Source organism: Lissotriton helveticus, chromosome 1_1 (genome assembly GCF_964261635.1).
Source record: "Lissotriton helveticus chromosome 1_1, aLisHel1.1, whole genome shotgun sequence".
In the NCBI taxonomy this organism is placed as follows: domain Eukaryota; kingdom Metazoa; phylum Chordata; class Amphibia; order Caudata; family Salamandridae; genus Lissotriton; species Lissotriton helveticus.
The window spans coordinates 1,653,417,209-1,653,437,660 of record NC_136057.1 but is presented as its reverse complement, the minus strand read 5'-3'; the positions used below and the strand labels follow the sequence as shown (position 1 = coordinate 1,653,437,660).

The 20,452-nt window shown below is 46.3% G+C and overlaps 1 protein-coding gene across 1 annotated transcript in view; it reads left to right on the top strand.

Annotated features, from left to right (window-relative positions):
• The window catches only part of POU6F1 (POU class 6 homeobox 1), a 211,186-nt gene that overhangs the window by 45,964 nt on the left and 144,770 nt on the right, over nt 1-20,452 (top strand). The window contains exon 3 of the mRNA XM_078688854.1: nt 11,967-12,060. Within this exon, the coding sequence (XP_078544980.1) occupies nt 12,007-12,060 (54 nt within the window). The 5' untranslated portion in view covers nt 11,967-12,006. The remainder of the gene's footprint in view (nt 1-11,966; nt 12,061-20,452) is intronic.

Genomic DNA, 20,452 nt, shown 5'->3' with positions numbered 1-20,452 from the left:
TCCCTCCCTCTCCCGCCCTCACCCTCTGTCACCCTCTGTCTCCCTCCCTCTGTCTCCCTCTCCCTCCCTCTCCCTGTCTCCCTCCCTCTCCCTCTCCCTCCCTCTGTCTCCGTCTCCCTCCTTCCCTCCCTCCCTCTCCTTCTGTCTCCCTCCCTCCCCCTCCCTCTGTCTCCCTCCCTCTCCCTCCCTCTGCCTCCGTCTCCCTCTCCCACCTTCCCTCCCACCCTCCCCTTCTGTCTCCCTCCCTCTCCCTCCCTCCCTCCCTCCCTCTCCCTCTGTCTCCCCCTCCCTCCCTCCCTCCCTCTCCCTCTGTCTCCCTCCCTCTCCCTCCCTCCCTCCCTCCCTCCTCACCTTGCGTGTGTGCCAGACTCCAGAGAAGCAGCACAATGGGGTAAGATCAGGTCCGCAACAACTATTGTATTCAAAGTGCTTCAGCCCCCCTCCTGTTGTGTGTGTCAGCCCGGGCTGAGACAGCTTCCTGGGCACACACACAGCCGCACCCCAGTACTTCACAGATCTTTAAAAGACTATTCACTTTTTAACGAGGCTTTGTTGGGTTTTCACTCCTTCTAGAGCCCCTGCAGCGCCACTCTGCATATTGTTTAAAGACCCTACTTTTCACGGCGCTACCATTTAAAATGCCGTGGCTGGTGAATCTCTAGCTAAGCAGAGACGTGTGCGCTTTGTAAGACTGTCTGCGCACTTGGAAAAGACCCTGTGCGCGCCCGCCCGAGCCCGCAGCTTATTGGGAACAATGGTCACAGGTAGTCCCGGACCCCACAGGGCTCAAGATAACTAAGTATGTGTATGTGTTGATGATAGAGTTGTATGAATTGGGCTGCACAGTAGTCCAGTACATATATAAAAGAAGTCCTATGGAGGGTCTGTGGATGGTAAGGGGGGTTAATCTATGCCCCGGTAAGTCGTGCAACGGGACCATATTTGTCTATGCTTCTGAGGGCAACCCTGGGCCTGGAAAACCGCGATCTCTACTCCCATACATCTGTCCATAGTCTTCTTCCACTCACCTATTGTCGGGGGGATGTCCCTTTCCACATTTGGGCAATGTTGCGTTTGGCAAGGGTGAGGGTCAGGAAGAGTAAGTGTTGCTTATAGCGGTTTCCGCCAGTCTCTTCCGTGCTATGGAGCAAGAACAGCCTAGGGTCAAATGGGAGTTCCCACTATAAAACCCGGCCCAGGGAGGACGCAATCTTATGCCAGAATGGCTGCAATGCGCTACAACCCCAAACTGTGTGCATGAAAGTTCCCTCCTCTTTCCCACATCTAAGGCACACCGGGGGCTGGATGGCACCCATCTTCCACAGGCGGAGGGCGTGAAACATATACAGTGGAGATATTTAAATTGGATGAGGTGGCAGCGTGTAGAGACCTCCGCGCCACGGGGCTGGCATGGGCATCTGTCCAATCTTCGTCTGTCATAACAGGTAAGTCCTTTACCATGCCCCCCTGGTCTTATGTAATGTGCGGGCGTGGGTGATCAATGTCTGATAGATCTGGTGGATCTTATGTGCTCCCAGCTCTCCCATCAGCAAGCAACCCTCGAGGGGGTGAAACTCTGACAGGGCATCAAGCGAGTAAATGAGAGGAGTCAGAGCATGCCTCAACTGGAGGTATTTATAAAATTGCATCTGATGCAGCTGGAAATCTGTCTGTAACTGTTCGAATGATTTGAGAGTGGTTCCCTGCATAACATCACCCAGGGTGGAGACACCCAGTATGTTTCATTTGCGGTATCTCTACAGAGCCGCCACGGGGTAGATATGTGCCATGGCGCAACGGGGTTGTCTGAGTCAGACGACCCTGCCAACCCATGTGTGTAACTGTATATCTCAGGAGCTGAACCACAGTCCTGCTGGCTGGAGTTAAAAAGTCCAAATTCACATGACTGTATAAGAGCTGCTGAAGGGGAGTACCCTCCATTACCAAATGCTCAAGAGCGAAAGCAGAATCCGTGGGTGAGTTGTACCACCATTCGTTGATAATCAGGAGATGGAATGCTGCCTAGTATGCATATACATCGGCTGCTGCAATACCCCCACAGTACGTTGACTGTGTACATGTACTCAGCGCCACCCAGACTGCACCTCCGTTCCATAAAAAATTATTTTGGATAGCGTTGACTTGGGCGAACCATGTATGTGGTATATTATATGGGAAATTTTGTAGCTGATATAATATTCAAGGTAAGGAAACCATTTTAAAGACCGCTGATCGTCTATTTAGTGATAGTGGAAGGTGGGACCATATTGCAGTTTCGTCGCGTAAACTGGTAAGGAGTGAGTTAATGTTGTGCGCCCACGAGGGCTTCGGGCAGGGCGAAATGAAGACACCTAAATATTTAAAACCATCAGTTGCATCTGACAACTGTTCGGCCCAGGATTCGCGTCCCTGATCCCCGCATTTAGGAAAAAGTACTGATTTTGAGGGATTGATACTAAGTCCCGAGGCCTCTCCGAAGACCCGAAGGATCTGAAGAATTTGGGGTCCCGAAAACCACTGGTCGGTCATGAAAACATCACATCGTCCGCATATAATGCGATTCTGTGGGATTGTGACTGTGACCACTCAAATCCTCGGATCAGTGGATCAGGTCACAACGGGCAGCCAGAGGCTCTACAGCCAGGGCGAACAATAGTGGAGACAAGGGACAGCCTTTCCTCATGCCACGCCAATAGGGAAGGAAGCCAACCGGAGTCCCGCAATCCGGACTGTGGCCGATAAGTCCGTGTAGAGTAGCGGGAAATATGCCAGAAATCGCGGCCCAAGGTTAATAGCTTTAGAAGTCGAAACAGGTACGTGGGGTGGTCCCCCTACGGGGCCTTCGCTATGGCGTTGTGGACCCGTCGGATGTTATGTTGGGTGGACCAGGGTGGCATGAAGCTGGACTGATCGGGATGAATCAGCTCGTGAATACATGCACAGAGGTGTTCGGCAAGGATTTTACCCAGGAGCTTGGGCTCAAAATTAATAAAGGAGATAGGGCGATACGAAGATGGATCTTCCGAAGGGCGGGCGGGTTTCAGGAACAAGACAATCTCAGCGTGACGCCAGTCTGGGGGTAATATGCATTGATACAAGGCACCATAAGCGCATCTGGCAAATGTGGGCCCAACATACCTATATGTGACCTAAGAAATTCCCCAGGGAATCCGTTAGAGCAGATGGCCCGGCCCGGGCGTATGCTGGCCAGTACAGCACTAAGTTCATCCACCATTATGGGAGCATCTAGCTGGTCTCGTGTATGGTCTGCGAGCTTTTGAAGGGGAATGTCCATTAGAAATTCAGCTATCAGAGGACTTCAGATATGTTCCCGTTGTGTATATAGTGAGGCGTAGTATGTTGCGAATTCTCTAGCCATTGCCTCGGGAGACGAGCACAGGGCTCCGTCTGCATCTCGGAGCGTTGGAACTGCTGAGGAGGACTTTGCGTCCTATCACAGTCGATGGAGCATTTTGCTAGACTTGTCCTCCCATAGGTAGATCCAATGTTGTGACGCAAGCCAGATCTCTTGCGCTCCATTAGTGAGGTGTTGTTGTATTAGCGGTTGTGTCTGAAGTAAGCTGCGTTGTATGGATGGCCTGACATCTGTGAAGAGCTGAGCTTCGAGGGACCTCTAACGTTTTTCCAATTCAACCAGTTGTGCGATGCGTTTGTGCTTTTCGCCTGCATGAAAACTGATGTCTATCCCGCGGATTGTGGGATTAAGGGCTTCCCACAAGATAACCTTGGATGGGGTTGAGGCCATGTTGGACGCAAGATAGTCCGAAACAGCCTGGCTTAGGGTCTCTTGATATTCAGGAGCCATGGGGACATCCGCCACCTAAAAGGGGGTTCATGAGATCCAATGCGGAGCTTGAATAAGACTGGGGAATGGTCGGACAGTCCCCTGGGTAAAATAGAAATATGATATATTCAATGTATGTAACTATATGGTGTGAAGACATAGTCTAGTCGCGATAGCGAACCATGAACGGCGGATAAGAATGTAAACCCTGACTCAGAGGGATGGTAGTAACGCCACACATCAGACCATCCCAGCGTATCTGCCAGGAGATGTAATTTGGATCTGCCCGTCTGCGGTTCGTGTCCATGCTTACACCACTGGTCCCTGGGCGACATGATTTAGTTCCAGTCCCCGCCCAGCAACGTCAGACCCTCTGGGAGTTCCCCATACAGCCTTGTATTTCTGTCAATAAAAGTGTTTCCCAACAGGGGGACATATATTCTACCGATGTTGACATGTTCTCTGTGCAGTGTCCCAGATATGATGGTGTAATGTCCCCGTGGATCCAGCCAGTGTTGGAGGGAATGAACGGGACGCGGCAGTGTATGAGGATAGCCGTGCCCCTGGATCCCCTGGTGAACCCCGAATGGTATATTGCATGGTACCCAAATCTCGTGAGGCATGGAGCTTTGTTACCTAGGAGATGGGTCTCCTGCAGAAGAAGGATGTCTGCCTCACATTGCATGGCTTGGCACAGAACAGCGCCTCTCTTGATTTTATTAAGCAGCCCTCTTACATTCCAAGATACTATGGTCAATTCCCCAAGTGGGGGAGTGCATGCATGTGTCGTCATCTATCGTCTATGTGACCTTTCGGCCGAGGTCGTGAAGTCGTGGCGTAACCCCTGAGTATATGCGGAAACTACAACAGTAATAACAACAAAACTTCTGGAATTTCCCGAAACCCCCACCCTGATACTGCCACCAACAAGGAGCATCTGTCGCGGAGAAGGAGAGCCCGGGGCCCCATTGGGGGGGTCCCAAGGGACCTCCTCCAATCACATCCAAACTTCCCATGAAACATGAACATGAATTTCTAGAGGCGTGATGGTTCTGTGGCAGGGCATCCAAGCCAGCATAGCATTCCTAACTGTGCAGAGTACATTAGGAGGATGGCAGATCATTTCTGGCCGGGCGCCTAATAGACGAGGGCAATAGGCCCATATTAGGATTCCTCGTTCTGGGCCGAGGTGCGCCAATTGGATGTTGATCTATGTCTTCTCTTGTAATTGTTCCCCTTTTGCCTGGTCTGTTGTGAGCCCTGAGAGGAGTCGAGTTCCGGTGGTGGCAGTGTATGCGGCTCAAGATGCATTGTTTCATCCATCCAGGCAAAGACCGCCTCCGGCGAGTCAAAAAAGTAGGATTTGGAGTTGTAGGTGACTCGCATTTGGGCTGGATACAATAGCATATACTGTATATTGAGCTCTCTGAGTCTGCGCTTAGCTGCTGCGAAAGAATGGCACTACTGCTGCACCAGCCGAGTATAGTCCGGGAAAATCATGATAGGGCGTGATTCAAAAAGTAGTTGGTCATTGTGGTTCCTGCCGAATTGTAGTATGGCGTCCCGGTCTGCGTAGTTCAGCAGCCTCACCTGTCTCAGACTTTCTCCCCGGGGTGACTTCTTTGTCAGTGCCCGATGCACCCTTTTTACAACAAAAGAAGAGGACAGTGAGGCTTCCAGCAGGAAGGCCCTCATCCATTGTGCTATGAAACGGTCCATGGAGGAGCCTTTGAACCCCTCCGGGAAGCCAATAAAGCACAGATTGTTGCTTCTGAATTTGCCCTTGGCGTCTTCCACAAGGGACGCCAGCTCTTGCATCACCACTGTGAGTTTTTCACCTTCTTTTACAGGGCCGTTACGGTATCTTTAACTGTTGAGGCGCGTGTGTCCACCTCCGTGATGCGATCCACTGCCTTCCAGAGGTCCTGCTGAAGAAATAAGACCTCGTACCCCACGGCGCCAATCTTTGCGATGAGGGCATCCCTAGCCTCCGTAATTGCCGCCAAGAGCGCCGCATTGTCCAGTATTGAGCCGCTGGCCTCTCCCCTAGCGGCACCAACGGCTGCGGTAGTATAGTGGTCCAGATTGCTCTACTTGGGACCTGTGCCCCCCTGCTTGTCTTTGTCCATGCTGCCATGGGAGAGGGCGTCTCAGTTCAGCGGCAGCAACAATCCAACGCAAATGGAATGCTGTGAAAGGACCGGTCAGCATCATTTTATTTTTAAATCTCTCTACTGTAACACTAACTCGTTTCTGTAACTCCCTTCCACTTGACATCAGGGTGACTCCTTGCTACATTTAATTTAGACAGCTCTTGAAAACATGGCTCTTCAAACAAGCATATGATTTAAAGGGCGAGCAGTAGGTCATGGTCCTGTTACGTAGCGCCAAGAAACCGCTTTATGTACAAACACTTTAGAAATGCTTTAAACATAACATAACCATTGGCACTGTGTGCTTCTAAGCATTATTTTATCTGGAAACTTTGAAAGTGCATATCTCCGGTTCGACTGATTTAACTTTTGTCGTCTTGATGTTAAATAATTTAACCCCTTCCATGCTCATGACGGAACGGTTCCGTCATGAGCTACGGTTGAGCTGTGCTCATGACGGAACCGTTCCGTCACGACCACACCCGTTTTTATTACGGCCCAGCACCGGAGGGGGAATCGCGGTCGCGCTGAAAAGGTTAATACATTTTACCATATTTTTCTAACTTGGTATTAGATTTTTCTTGTGTTGTGTTTTCACTTTATTACCATGTAAAGTGCTGCATAAATACTTTATACATTACCTCTTAGTTAAGCCTGCTTGTTTTTGTGCCAAGCTACCAGAAGGGTAAGCACAGGTTAATGTGGGCTTTGCTTGTGTTTCACCCTGATAGAGATCGTGGTTGCTGCTTCAACAGGATTTCACTCTCCCTTAACCAGTAGCCTAATTTCTTACATTGGATCTGCAAACAATATGGGAAAAAAGGAGAGCTAAACAAATTAAAATAAAGAGAGTTGGGCACAGAGGGCAACGATATAAAAGATGGTGCGAGGGGGTGAAAGTGAAGGAGCGAGAGATGAAGCAAAATTAGAGAGGAGGTGGTTAGTCCAAACTTGCTTAGGGGTGTGGAAGACAATCGAAAAACAAGGATGTCACGCAGCCTGATGGAAGAGAAGGCTGCCTCTAAACACACGGTTCATACAATACAAACAGTAATGTTTGGTCTTGCAGGCAGCACTGCAGCAAGGATGTATATTGTTTATAGTATATGTTTATAGTTTCTCATAAAATTTTACATGGCCCACTTACCTCAGAAACTAACCAGGCAGTTATCCAGCAGGTAGGGAAAGCTAAATGGAGTGACCGTTCTTTCGACTTCCCGGCGGTCAAGGCCTGGAATTCTCTGCCTCTTTATCCGAGGATGGAACCATCGGAGCTGTTGTTCCAAAGGAGACTAAAAACTTGGCTTTTTCGGTACGTGTTAGCATAGATCTTAACCTAGCTGCTGTAGTAGGTCGATATATTAGATGATGTTCCACCTTTATGGTCCCTCTCACAGCGCTGGGCGCGCCGCTAGGCGCAGCAATGCGCTTTATAAAGATCTTTATTATTTATTATTATTATAACCTTGTCCCTGCAGGTTACATCCTTATCTCCCAGCTCCAGCTAAAGGTTAGTGAAATGAAGTCAAGTACAACACTGGGCTGAAAGTTACAGTTTTTTGGAGCAGCTGCACATCTTCCACACTATCATATAGACTACGCACAGATAGTGTATCATCATTTTTAGGGTAATGGTCCAGTGTAATCCAGGCGTGTATTCGTATAGCATATTACTCTCGGATATTACTTTCTTCAGGGCTAAGCCTAGGCATTTTCTAGGCTGGCGTTTTTCAACAAAGCTTCCTCTAGAACCAAACACACTTTTCCCCCGAGGTGCAATTGTTTTTTTTCCACCTGAACAAAAGCATAACTCGACATTGCAGCTGCCGGGTCTTTCAGCAGACCGTATATTAGTTTACATTTTCTATTACTGCAAAGCCATCCATCTGTGTGTGTAACTCATCTTGTTGCAACCCAGGAATTCTTCCTTTTTTTTAGGTCTCGCCAAGGCAACGCGCATGCGCTGCACTAAGAGATGACCTTTAGAAATTGGTCAGCTCTTTTCAAGCACTCGTGCTTGTGCTGGCATCCACCTTGCGGAAGCGAGCAGCTACGCGTGCGATAATTAAAAACAGATGGCCCGCGCGATGCTGCTCGCTCCCGCAAGGTGGATGCCAGCACAAGTATGAGTGCTTGAAAAGAGCTGTTTGCATTTGCCTGCTCTTTTTTTTTTACTGCCTGTTTTGCCCTCGCTTTCTCTTCTCAACGTGTTTTATTTAAAGTTCTCACTATTTTTTGTTGTTTCTTCTTTGGGTTATTCTATTTTCGCTTTCCCCTGTCAACGTGTTTTTTCTAAATACAGCGGAATACAGCAAGTGCCCAAAGCTGTGTTTTCCCCATTGACAGTAATGGAGATTTATTATACGTGTTAAACTGGCAGAAGGCTTAATTATTCCTCGTGACATGTTCCAGGAGTGCAGAGGTGCCTTTGAAGGAAGCCAGAAGTGCATGTTTGGGCTCTGCGCGCACCGTGTGAAGGCTCTCAAGTGACTGCAAGATTAATCAGCTTTTAATGGAGTCTGTGGAGTTGCGAGGGCAGCTTTGGCGCTGTCGACATGTGACCTCTCACCCCACTCACTCCCACAGCCCCCACGTGCCGGTATTGTAGGTACTAGCAATTTTGAACCTGCCCCCACCTTGACGTAGCACCAAGAAGAACGCCGCTTCACCGACTCTCTCCAGCACTTGTAAAGAACTTGGGCTCCCTCCTACCTCACTTCTCAACATGCCAACAGCAATCAATCAATCAGAGCATTTGTAAAGCGCACTACTCCCCCGTGGGGGTCTCAAGGCGCTGGGGGGGGGATGCTGCTACTGCTCGAATAGCCAGGTCTTGAGTAATCTTCTGAAGGTTAGCAGGCCCTGCAGAGCAGAGGCAGAGGCAATGGCCCTCAGTTCTTCAATAATGCATGCCCTCAATCTCTTTGGAAGAAGCCTATGGCACACCCATCCTTACATGCGCACAACTGCCCCGTCCCACTTCTCCCCTTCTGTTGGAACCCCTTGAATTGAATTGTCTGACTTCCTTTCTCAGGCCACATTATGTAACTAACTTATTAGATTCTTGCTTTCTTTTGCCACATTCCACTGAGACATATTAACAACAACAAGGGACCCCAATTCAGTCAGCAGGAGACCTCTGGGAACATACTTTTTAGAACAACAGCGGTCCCATGCATGCAGGTATATATGAACCAATAAATATAGACAGAATCAGGTCTATATTTGGAGCGACATATCCATCCGGACAGAGGTCTTCAATTTTACTCAATAAACAAATGATTTACACAAGGAGAATACCTTCAACATTTCACCAGTGTGGTACACAAGCCTGTGCCCAGACACTGTCAGATCAAGTACAAAAGGTAGGTTTACGAACAAAGAAGGGCTTTTTAAGGCAAAAGTAACGTTTTCTGTTTCAGATTCAATTGTACAGAAGTATGAACAAAGCACCGTTACATCACGTATAAATCAGGTTTTGTATAGGGTGCTAGATAGGTCGACGGCGTTTCAGACCCCTTACTCAATCGTGGGGACCATCATCAGAACATTCATTTGTCCTGATGATGGCAGTTCGATCTGTGCCCTGGCGATCGAACTGCCGACTCACCCGAAGCCTGGCGCCGTCGGATTACACTATTGTAACGCGGCTCAGAAAAATCGCCCGACCCTGGGCTAACCTGCGGTCACTATACCGTCACCCTCCTGCCTCCCAAACGGCCGATTATAGTGGCCCGGCAATTAGAGGCTTAATAACGTTAAGGCATTAAATGAATGTCCTGATGATGGTCCCCATGATTGAGTAAGGGGTCCGAAACACCGTCGACCTATCTAGCACCCTATACAAAACCTGATTTATACGTGATGTAACGGTGCTTTGTTCATACTTCTGTACAATTGAATCTGAAACAGAAAACGTTACTTTTGCCTTAAAAAGCCCTTCTTTGTTCGTAAACCTACCTTCTGTACTTGATCTGACAGTGTCTGGGCACAGGCTTGTGTACCACACTGGTGAAATGTTGAAGGTATTCTCCTTGTGTAAATCATTTGTTTATTGAGTAAAATTGAAGACCTCTTTTCGGATGGAGATGTCGCTCCAAATATAGACCTGATTCTGTCGACATTCCACTGAGACTGCACCTTGTCACATTTCCATCTCCATTGTATCTGTTCGCCATTACAAACCGGGTCCACCAATGTGCCTCAGTCTCTTGACTTGCATTCAAGACCCTTGACCTGCACTGCTCCTTTCTCCATTCGCTGCTCCAGGGATCCCAAACCAAGCTTTCAGGTATATTCCTATCTCTCAATTGTTCCATGTTGCTGTCAATTCTCTAACCCAACTCCTTTGCCAGTTGGAATTTCCCAGGGTTCAGCCTGGGAGCTCTGCTCTGCCTTGGCATTGTACATCCCTAGTCTTTCTCTTACTCTCTTTATGCGAACAACGTGCAAATATTTGACTCCTTCCTACCTTTTCCTTCTGCTGTCCAATCTAAACAAGCATTGGCATAGCCAATAGGTCTCGCCTTTGGGACCTTATAAGTGTTGATGTTGTTGCACCAAGGATATTGTGCTGGATGACTAAACACAGGTCCCAAAGGCTAATGGCTTTGCCGATGCTTGTCTTTCTTCCTTTCGAAGCCCATTATCACTCAGTGGTCTCTTTGCAGTTCAGTCATTGGCATTCTGAAGGGCGTGTGGTTTGCGGCCTCTACTCAAAAGAAGTTCTTTGTGTGTAAGAAGCTGGCTTTGCAGGTAATGCCCTAAAGTCCATTGAACAGACCCAAAAGGATTCAGTATGGTTTCTTTGGCTCACTGATGGGTAAAAGGCGAGAGCAGTAAGGCATTTCTCAGATAAAATGTGGGAGATGTCAGATGTGAAAACTCATCTAAATAATGATAGAATTAAAAAATAAAGAATTTATAGATTAAAACAAGTTTTGTTTGCATCAAACAGACATGGTGGCAGAGGGCAACACTTAAAAAGATTAGATTTGAAATGGGCCATTGTGTGCTTCAATGATCTTCAGACACTGGTTCCGCTGTCAGAGTTGGTGATGTTTGAGGGCAGTTTTAGAGGTCAAAATTCAGATAAGTCCCTACGATTGAGTTTTTGAACAAATGGGTGCAAGAAGCGAGAAAAAAATAAAATGAAGATGTAGTGCGATTGGAGGCATAGAGGTAAAATAGTTTCAAAGAAATTAAGTGTCTGCTCAGTGTGTATAGGATTATGGATTTAATGAGTAAGTGAGGGTCATGTACCTCCTTGACGACAATGGTCTGAAATTAAAAAATGGGCCAATTTTGCACTGTTCAAAGGTTAAATAGGGTCCATGTGGCAAAAGTTGAGTACTTTCTTAAGGGTTTTTAACACTTATTGTGGGGGTCCATGGAGAAGGAGGAAGTAGATGCCATTGTTAGCTTTCTTTAGAGAGCAAAATGCAAGTGGCGAGAGTGTACATTAGCAAGTAAAGTTCACCCTTCAGTATGGAGCTGAGGCTTGGGACATGTTGGTTTCATGTGGCAAATAGATAGGTGGGAGCTACACAACAGGGAAAGTATATAGTGATGGTGATTGTGGCTGGAGCCTGTGTCGTGGATGGCTCGTAAATCATGGTTAGAATCTTAAGTCTGAATCTCTATTTAGTTGGGGGTTAGTTGAAGCTGTGTTTGAAGTAGACATAACTGGTAGTCCACCTTGGCCTTTTGCTGAAATTTAAATAATTTAAAGCTGCCTACGCAGTCACCCACTTATCGCACTATATACCTACATTTCCTATAAGCGGATGAAGTTAAGATTCAGGTACTCTGTTAAGTAAAGTTCAATTGTCTTAACAAATAATTTTAGTAATGTGCCTTTTATTGAGGATCTCAATATCTTACAATTGTTTTAAGATGGGAAGTTGACCATCATAGGAAATTAATCAGTGCCTCATTTGATATAATTAATATGTGTTATGTTACTTATGGTGGTTCATACAATTTAATATAAGTTGTTTCACTTACAGCATGCAAGAAGGTTAAGGAGAGCTGCCCTACTGACAAGCCATGGATCCTGGATCTGTGCCTCATCAAGAGGCTGCACTCACAGTCAACGAGCAGGTATGAATAATTAATTAATACTTTAAATAACAGTACTTGAAAATTGTATGCTTGCTCAGAGTGTTGTGACTATTCATTGTTCTGATGAGCCCTAATAAGGCTTTGACCAGCAGGAAGAAACATTTTAGCATTGTTAGTAGATCTCATCTTAAACTGAAGAGATTTAAACATTAAACTGTTTAGACTGTACAGAAATACTCCTTAGGCTATGTGTTCAAGACTTGCTTGACATTCACCAGACTTAAGATGCCAAGCTACATCATATTGTATCATACTGCTCCTGTTTTTGGTATGCTAGGTGTAATTTCTCTTTAGATGCCAGAGTTACGATTATAACTAGTCGTGTGCAAAGAAAGGGAAAGTGGACAGGAATGTCACACTCCTCCTTGTGGGCTGTACACCCCTGAGAGAGTTGCATTTTTAGGACAGCAGAACTGTCAGATAACGGGCTGGTAATAAGTGATGCCTAATCCGTTTTGAACTCCCCAAAGTAGCGCGCACACACACACACACACGCACACACAATAGACAGTTATTTTAGCGGTACATATGGATTAAAATCTACGTATTATAATGCAATACTAGAAAAGTCACACAAAAGTTAGTACAAAATATAAAAATTCTAAGCATTATTGTTAATAACAATCCTGACATACATTGGTTCTCAGATCTGCTGATCTAGGGGAAAGCTTTACTATATGGACCGAAGAGTGTGTGACACCTCAGCTACCAGCACAACAATCAAGGGCTGATTGTATCACCCATTGTTTTCCATCTGTGAATGCAGTGTTGTTCTTGGGTGTAGAGTGTGAATGTATTGAATGCAAGAAACATGGATGTAGAGTTGAGAGAGGTGTGGGCACGCGTGGGGATGTATTGAATTTATGTTGTATAATTTTACTGAGTATGATCTGTATAGTGTTTAAAATTAATTGTATCTTTCGTACAGCACTATTTGAAAGATGATACTAGTTATATGTCTGTAATGGAAAAGAACATCATAAGATATGAAATATAAATAAAAAAGAAAAAATTCAATAAAATATGTAAAGAAAAAATAATCAAATTGTGTGGAGAACATAATTGTGTCCCATGTTTTGAGCTCTTAGAGGCCATTGGTTAAAGAAATATAGGTCACGAGGGACTGTTACTTCTGTAACTTTGATTGAAAGCTTTAATGTATACCTTCAAACCGCTCATGTGACTGAGTCGCTTGCATATTGGCGAGAAGCGTTCTTAGGAATTGCATGGCTCTGACTCTGTGATGTAAATAGCCCTCAATCCCTCATAGGAAAGGCTTATTGTTTTAATTAAAATGCCAGGCTCTTGTTCTATCTTGAGGTGGGTTTTGCTAAATGGGAGCGGGAAGACTTGGGGAAGGGGTGTTCAGGTGCCCCCTTAACTTTTAAAACCTAGCCCTGTGCAAGAAGTCATGCAGGACACATTCTCTAAATCCTTTCTGTATTGCTAGTGTTTTTGTGACAGAAGAAAATAAAACCTAAATACTAAGGTGCAGTTGGCTGAGGTAACGGCTGCATAGACTGTGGCACAAATCCTTGTAAAATACGATCACTCTCCTTTTCGGTACCAGTTTCTTTTAGACGTGCATCGCTGAAAGGGATGAAACGAGGTATGGATTCTGTCTCGGAGTCGGCAATTCCTTCGTTGACCCACCGGTCGTATGGAAGGGGCAGAGGGACCCGCTTACAATGGGTCCCGTGCACCCAGTTCTTTTTGCCTTCCACCCGAACCGCTGATCTCGTGGAAAGAAGTACCAGGTAAGGTCCGGTCCACCTCGGCTGTCCGTTGTTTGTGCGCTGAAAATTCCGCACCAAGACCCACGAGCCGGGTGCGATGGAGTGACCTGGATCGTCAGAGGCTGGCGGAGAGGAACTGTGAACCTGTTGGTGTAAAACATGCAATTTAGTTGTCAATTCGCACAAATAGTCAAGCAGTACGGGGTGCTCTATTTCGCTAAGTTTGTTTGGCCTTGGCACGCCCCAGACGTTGGCTGGGCGGCCAAACACTATCTCATGGGGGCTAAGTCCTAATCTGGAATGGACTGTCATTCTGGTTGACAAGAGTGCTAGGGGCAAGGCGTCAGGCCATTTAAGACCTGTGCAGGCTTGGATTTTGGCTAATTTGAGCTTCAAAGTGCCATTGTAGCACTCTACTAATCCAGCTGATTGGGGGTGATTCGCAGAGTGGAATTTTTGTTGGATGCCTAAACACTCACACACTCTCTTCATCACGCGTCCTACGAATTCACTTCCATTATCACTCCAGACGATTCTAGGCATGCCAAATCTCGGGAAGAACTCTTTGACAAGGGCTTTGGCAGTTGACAAGGCTGTATTGTCCTTAAGGGGGTACGCTTCCACCCACCTGGAGAAAGCGCAAACAACAACGAGCACATACTTCAGATTGTTGCATCTCTCCATGTGAATGAAATCGAGCTGCAAAACCTCGAACGGATACGTTGGAGGCGCAAAATGACCAGCTGGAGTTGGGGTTCCCCTACCGGGATTGTACTTCAAACACACCATACAGTTTCTGACCACATTCTCTGCATATTTCGGGATATTACTATTTTGCCATACTGGGGCCAATACTTTACAGATTCCTCTCGAACTGATGTGTGCAAATCCGTGAGCCATTGTTACTACTGCGAGTACATATGCGTTAGGTAATAGCCATCGCTGGTGTTCTGACAATTCGACCCAACAACCATTCGCATCTAACCTACCCTTACTTTCCCTCCATTCATTCACCTCTTTCTCAGTTGCCTCGGCTTGTATAGATTTCACGCTTTCAATGGTGTCCTCACACATTCCCACATCAGTAATCCATCTAGCGGGACCTACAACATACATCCGACTCATTGTGTTCCTTGCAGTCTCTTTTGCAACCTCGTCTGCAAATGCATTCCCGCGGCCAACATCATCCTGAATCTTTTTGTGTGCACTGCATTTTACAATGGCAACTTGTAGTGGCAAGGTCAGTGACTGGAGGAGCTCATTAACTAGCTGACCATGCTGTATCTTTGCACCGTGTGACGTAAGAAATCCGCGTTCACGCCACAATCTCCCAAAACTGTGAGCCACACCAAAGGCGTATTGGCTGTCAGTGTACACATTCACTCGCTTTCCTTTCGCTAGCACACATGCTCTGGTAAGCGCAATTAGCTCTGCAGCTTGTGCAGAATTATGGGAAATGCGCGCAGTCTCTATAATGGTGTGTAATGTCGTTACGGCATATGCTGCAGTCGTATCACCATTCGGCAACTTGAAGCATGAACCATCAACCCATAAAGTATCGTTGCATTCAGGAAGGGGAGTGTCCTGTAAGTCTACTCTCCCTTTTGTCTCTTCTTCTGTCCTAAAACAGCAGTCATATTTATCAATCTCGTCTGTTCCTGTCGGAATGGGTAATAACGTTGCGGGGTTCAGTGTATCACACCTCTTTATGTGGATGTGACTTGCTAGCAGTGTAAGTTCGTAACTGGATAGTCGAGCGCTGGTAAGGTGTTGTGTCTTCGTCCTGTTTAGTAAAATGTCTACTGCATGTGGAACCATAACGATCAGAGTATTATTCATGACTAATCCAGCGGATTGTCGGATGCAGACAGCTGCTGCGGCGGTAGCCCTCAAACAACTTGGTAGGGCTTTAGCCACAGGGTCTAGAGTTGCCGAAAAATACGCGCATGGGCGCTGTCTGTCCCCAAAATGTTGTGTTAAAACTGATAAGGCACAACCTTCCTTCTCATGGACATATAATGTAAAAGGCTTGCTGTAGTTGGGGTTTCCCAACACAGGAGCCGAACATAATGCATCACGCAACTTGTGGAAACTCGTCTGGCAATCTTCAGACCAAGGCATAGGATTTGGCGTGTCTTTGCAGAGTAGTGCCCGCAAGGGTTTAGCTAGTAGTGAGAAATTCGGTATCCATTGTCTACAGTACGATGTAATGCCCAAGAAGGCTCGAACCTCTCTCTGTGTCCTTGGAGCACTCAGTTCTGCAATTGCCTGTATTCTTTCTGGTGTCAGTCTCCTTCCCTCCTTCGACAAGATGTGACCTAAGTAGGTTACTTCTTGTCGGCAAAATTGTAGTTTGGAAAGAGAGACTTTGTGCTTCATATCACATAAGTGATGCAATAATGATAACGTAGCTTTCTTGCAAATCTCTTCAGTGTCTGCAGCGATCAGCAGATCGTCTACGTACTGAATCAGAGTTGAACCATTCGGTAGAACAATCGTGTCTAGTTGTGTTTTCAGGGCCTGACTGAATATTGAAGGGCTTTCGCAATAGCCTTGAGGAGCGCACTTGAAGCGGAAGCTTCGTCCTCCTAAATTAAATCCGAAAATATCTCTACTCTCCTCAGCAATCGGGATGCTGAAGAAAGCGTTCTTCAGGTCGATCACCGAGAACCAATTTGCTGAAGCTGGAACCATTGTCAATAAAGCAGTAATATCGGGGACAACTGGAAACTGTGGGATAACTATCTTGTTCACTTCTCTGAGGTCGATCACGAACCTATACACAGGGGGCTGTGAAGGATCGGTACGTTTTAAAACCGGTAAGACTGGACTGTTACAAACATTTCCTGTTGTTTCTTCGATGACGTCTTTATCAATCAGGTCATAGACAATCGTCAATAACGCCTTTTCACATTCGCTAGATATTTTGTATTGGGGAATACGTGGCAACCTAACGTTGGCTTTCAACGTTATGACATACGGTGCTATCTCCAAACGACCTACATCATTAGAGCCGTTTGCCCAGAGTACATCAGGAAGACACGACAATTCAGTTGCAATACTTTCTTTTGACACATACATTGGAGAAACTATTTTCTTACCTAAAGTAAGCTGTACTCCCAATGGTGAACAGTACAAAGTCGCATGTAACCTTTTTAGCAAATCCAAACCTAACAAATTTTCACCGCAACCTGTGGTAAGAATGAGGGGTGCTTCTAATTCGCACGGGCCAACAGAAAGAGATACAGGACTGTAGATCGGGTTTCTAACAGGGGCGCCAGAGAAACCTACTGAAACATTCATTTCGCCGGACAAAGGTGCGCCAGGAAGTTTTGAGTGCATGATAGAACTTTTTGTAGCACCAGTATCCAGCAGAAATGGCTCTGACACTCCTGAGGCAATTACCTCGACATAAGGTCCATTCTGATCTACTGGAACTGAGACAACTCCCTCTCTTTGTCCATAGCTGTCCTAGCAATCATTACCCTCATTTTCGTGTTCGGTGTAATAGTCGTCAGCATAGTACTGAGCTGACCTAGATGATGCATTATTCTGTTGGTCAAAGCTGTTCATCGGATTCTGAGGCGGAAAAGAAGTTGTATTCTGCGTGAAATTTCCACGGCCCCTACCTCTAGGGGCATGTTGAACACCTCTTCCCCTTACACCTGAAGCACCGCTCAGACGTCGCGCAAGAGCCGGACAATTACTTTTAAAGTGACCCTCTTCCTTGCAATACGCACATTGATTCGGGCCATAAGCAATACGCTGGTGGGAAAACTCGTTTCCTTGCGCGTTTCTCGAGTACTGCTGTTGTGGTTGATAATTGGGCTGACTAGCCGTACGAGGCGGATAAGCTTGCTGGAGAAGAACTTTAGTTTTTAAATCTTTCGTCTTTTTGTCGACTTTATCTAGCTCGTCTCTGCGCCTATTTTCATAGTACTGGGCTGTAGCTAAAATTTGAGCTGACGTAGAGACAGCCCAAGCACTCTCTGAATCTTTTAGTTTATTACACAGTTCAGGTATTAAATTATGTACGAACTTTTCTACAAACAATCTTTGACCACCCTCGGTAGCCATATCCTGACCACTATGATCGGTGAAAGTCTCCTCAAATCTTGTGAAAAAGTCAGACACATTCTCATCTTTCTTCTGCTTGCACGCAGATAGCTTGTCCCAGTTTACGCGTACCTCGGGCATTATCGTTTTCATGTACGCGATAATTCGACCGGGAAGTTCAGCTATTAACGGCTCAGGTTTAGAACCACCAATTTGTCTAGCATCGATAGCGGCAATGTTCGCCCATGAGTCACCTAGTTCTTGGTCATGGTTCGTATGACGTATTTTGCTCCATAGAGGATGTGGAACAATGTTCCCGAACAACATGTCTATGTCCGCTAAATTCATTATACATGAGCTTGCAGTTTGCGATAACTCCTTATAATACCCAGTCGGGTTTTTACGAGGATCAGGCAATGTCTGCTTTAGTGCTAAGACATCGGATCTTTTCCAGGGGACATGTACCCATACACGCTGGAAATGAGGCAGAATCGGTGGATTCGCATTCGCATCACCTTCCCTCCAAACCGGAGGAACCTCTCTCATGGGGTACTGTCTCGCTCTTTTCCCGTCTGGGGCATCGTCTTCATGACATGATCTAGAGACGTTTCCTTTACTCCTATAAGAGAGCAATAATTCTATCGCTTTCTCAACATCTGCACCTATAATCATACCTTCATAGAACTTAAAGCGTGTACGCCATAGTTCGTTCATTGTATATTTGGGATCATTTGTCTTTACATCTTCGCCTAGATATACACACATTTCTTCGAATACGTATCTCTGAGTGGGTGCATTCCATTGACGGAAAACTTCCATAACAGACTGAACATCATATCTAACAGTGTCCGTAATCCATTGGCGTGCTAGTTCATTCAGCACTCGTCTTTCCTCGTAATCAGGCAGTTGACTACGCAACTGTCTATGTTCTGTTTTAGGGGTCGTTCTAGGCGACCCGAAGAAAGGTGAAAGCAGACCAGTGACGGTACCTGTCACTCTTTGTCTAATAAAAGGAGAAGCTTGCGGAGGAGCAAGTGCATCGGAAAAAACAGGCTGAGGCAAAGAAGAAGTAGAGGCAATAGTAGAGGAAGTTGAAACAGTGACAGACGTAGTATCATAGGGAACAGTTGGAGCTGTAGGCAAAGTGGTAGAGGTAGATGGAGTATGTAGCAAAGATGGCGGCCTTTGAGAAGGCTGCGCCGGAGAAGTAGGAACCAGCTGAAGAGTAGCTGGCGTGTGTGCAAGAGCTATGTTTCGTGCGCCGGGGCGTGGTATAGAAAAACGCTTTGGCGTTGTAGTAGCGTCTAACGCATACGGTGGAGGTGAGCTTAATAAGTGGGACATTAATGGATCTTTCTCGGATCTTTCCTCTTGACCTTGTCCCTTATTTCGTAACATCGGGTAGCATTTATCTACTGCTAGTTTCTTGCTCCTAAGTATTTGTTCGTTTTCTTGCTCTTCCTCGTTATCCCTGTATGCAACGGCAGCTTGCACCATTGACATACCTCTTTTATTCCTTTTTGCTAACTTTATTTCTTTCTGTTTGGCTTCTTTGCACCATAAGCGAAAAGAGTCAAACATCGCCGGCCGGGCTTTTCTCTTAAATAATTTGACCTCTAGGTTATCTAATATTTCTGAGTCGAAACTACCATATTGGGGCCATTTTAAAACACCATCCTTGCGGGTGTATTTTATCCACACTTCATTATATGTGATAGGGCCTACGCCGTGCTTTACGTAGAGCTCGTATGTTGGAGTTCCAATCGGAGAAACCGGACAAGAATCCTCTAATCGGGAGTCCTTACTACAACCAAGACAAAACAAGTTTCCAAGTCTGCTAAAACCAGGCATCTTTGCTCACTAGTCTAGCTTCAAACTTCAAAGGATTATCTGTTACGATATTTCTCGTGAATACACAAGTCCTTCGGCTTTGGGGCTTGCAAGTACCAAATCAAGGCGTATCTCAAGGATACCAAAAACTAAGGACAAACTAAGGACTGGGAGACGCTCCACTTATACTTAACTGAAGTATTTGAAGATCGGTGACATCGCTAGAAGACTCGTCTATCGTTTTGCTCTACCAAGGATCACTGGGTCCAAAACAAGGCGATAGTCAGGGCAGCAGTCCTTCGTAGCCGTCGGGACGCGGGGAACCTCGCAGCAAAGACCTTCGGAACCACGTCGACATACAGGGGTCGCTGAAGTGGCTGGCCGTCCTCCGGAATTTTCACACGAAGCTCCTCACGAACATCTGGCTTGGACCGTCGCCGCTTGATACCGCCCCGAGTTGGGCGCCAACTGAGGTAATGGGTTTTTAGGAACCCGTTTGGTGCCAGGGGATAACACCCGAAGACCTCTGGGTTCTCCCTGTTCCGGACCACAGAAACACGGAGTCTTCTAGTCGAGTCAGAGATCAGGTTTTATTGATAGCTACCAAGTAACAGGTGTCCTAGAAGCACGACAAACACGGGTCATGTGTTCTCAGGAGACTGTTCGTTTTTACAGAACCAGCCTTCTCCTTATATACAAAAATAATAGCTGCAAGCAAGAATTCTTGAGTTTATGATATGGCTATACAC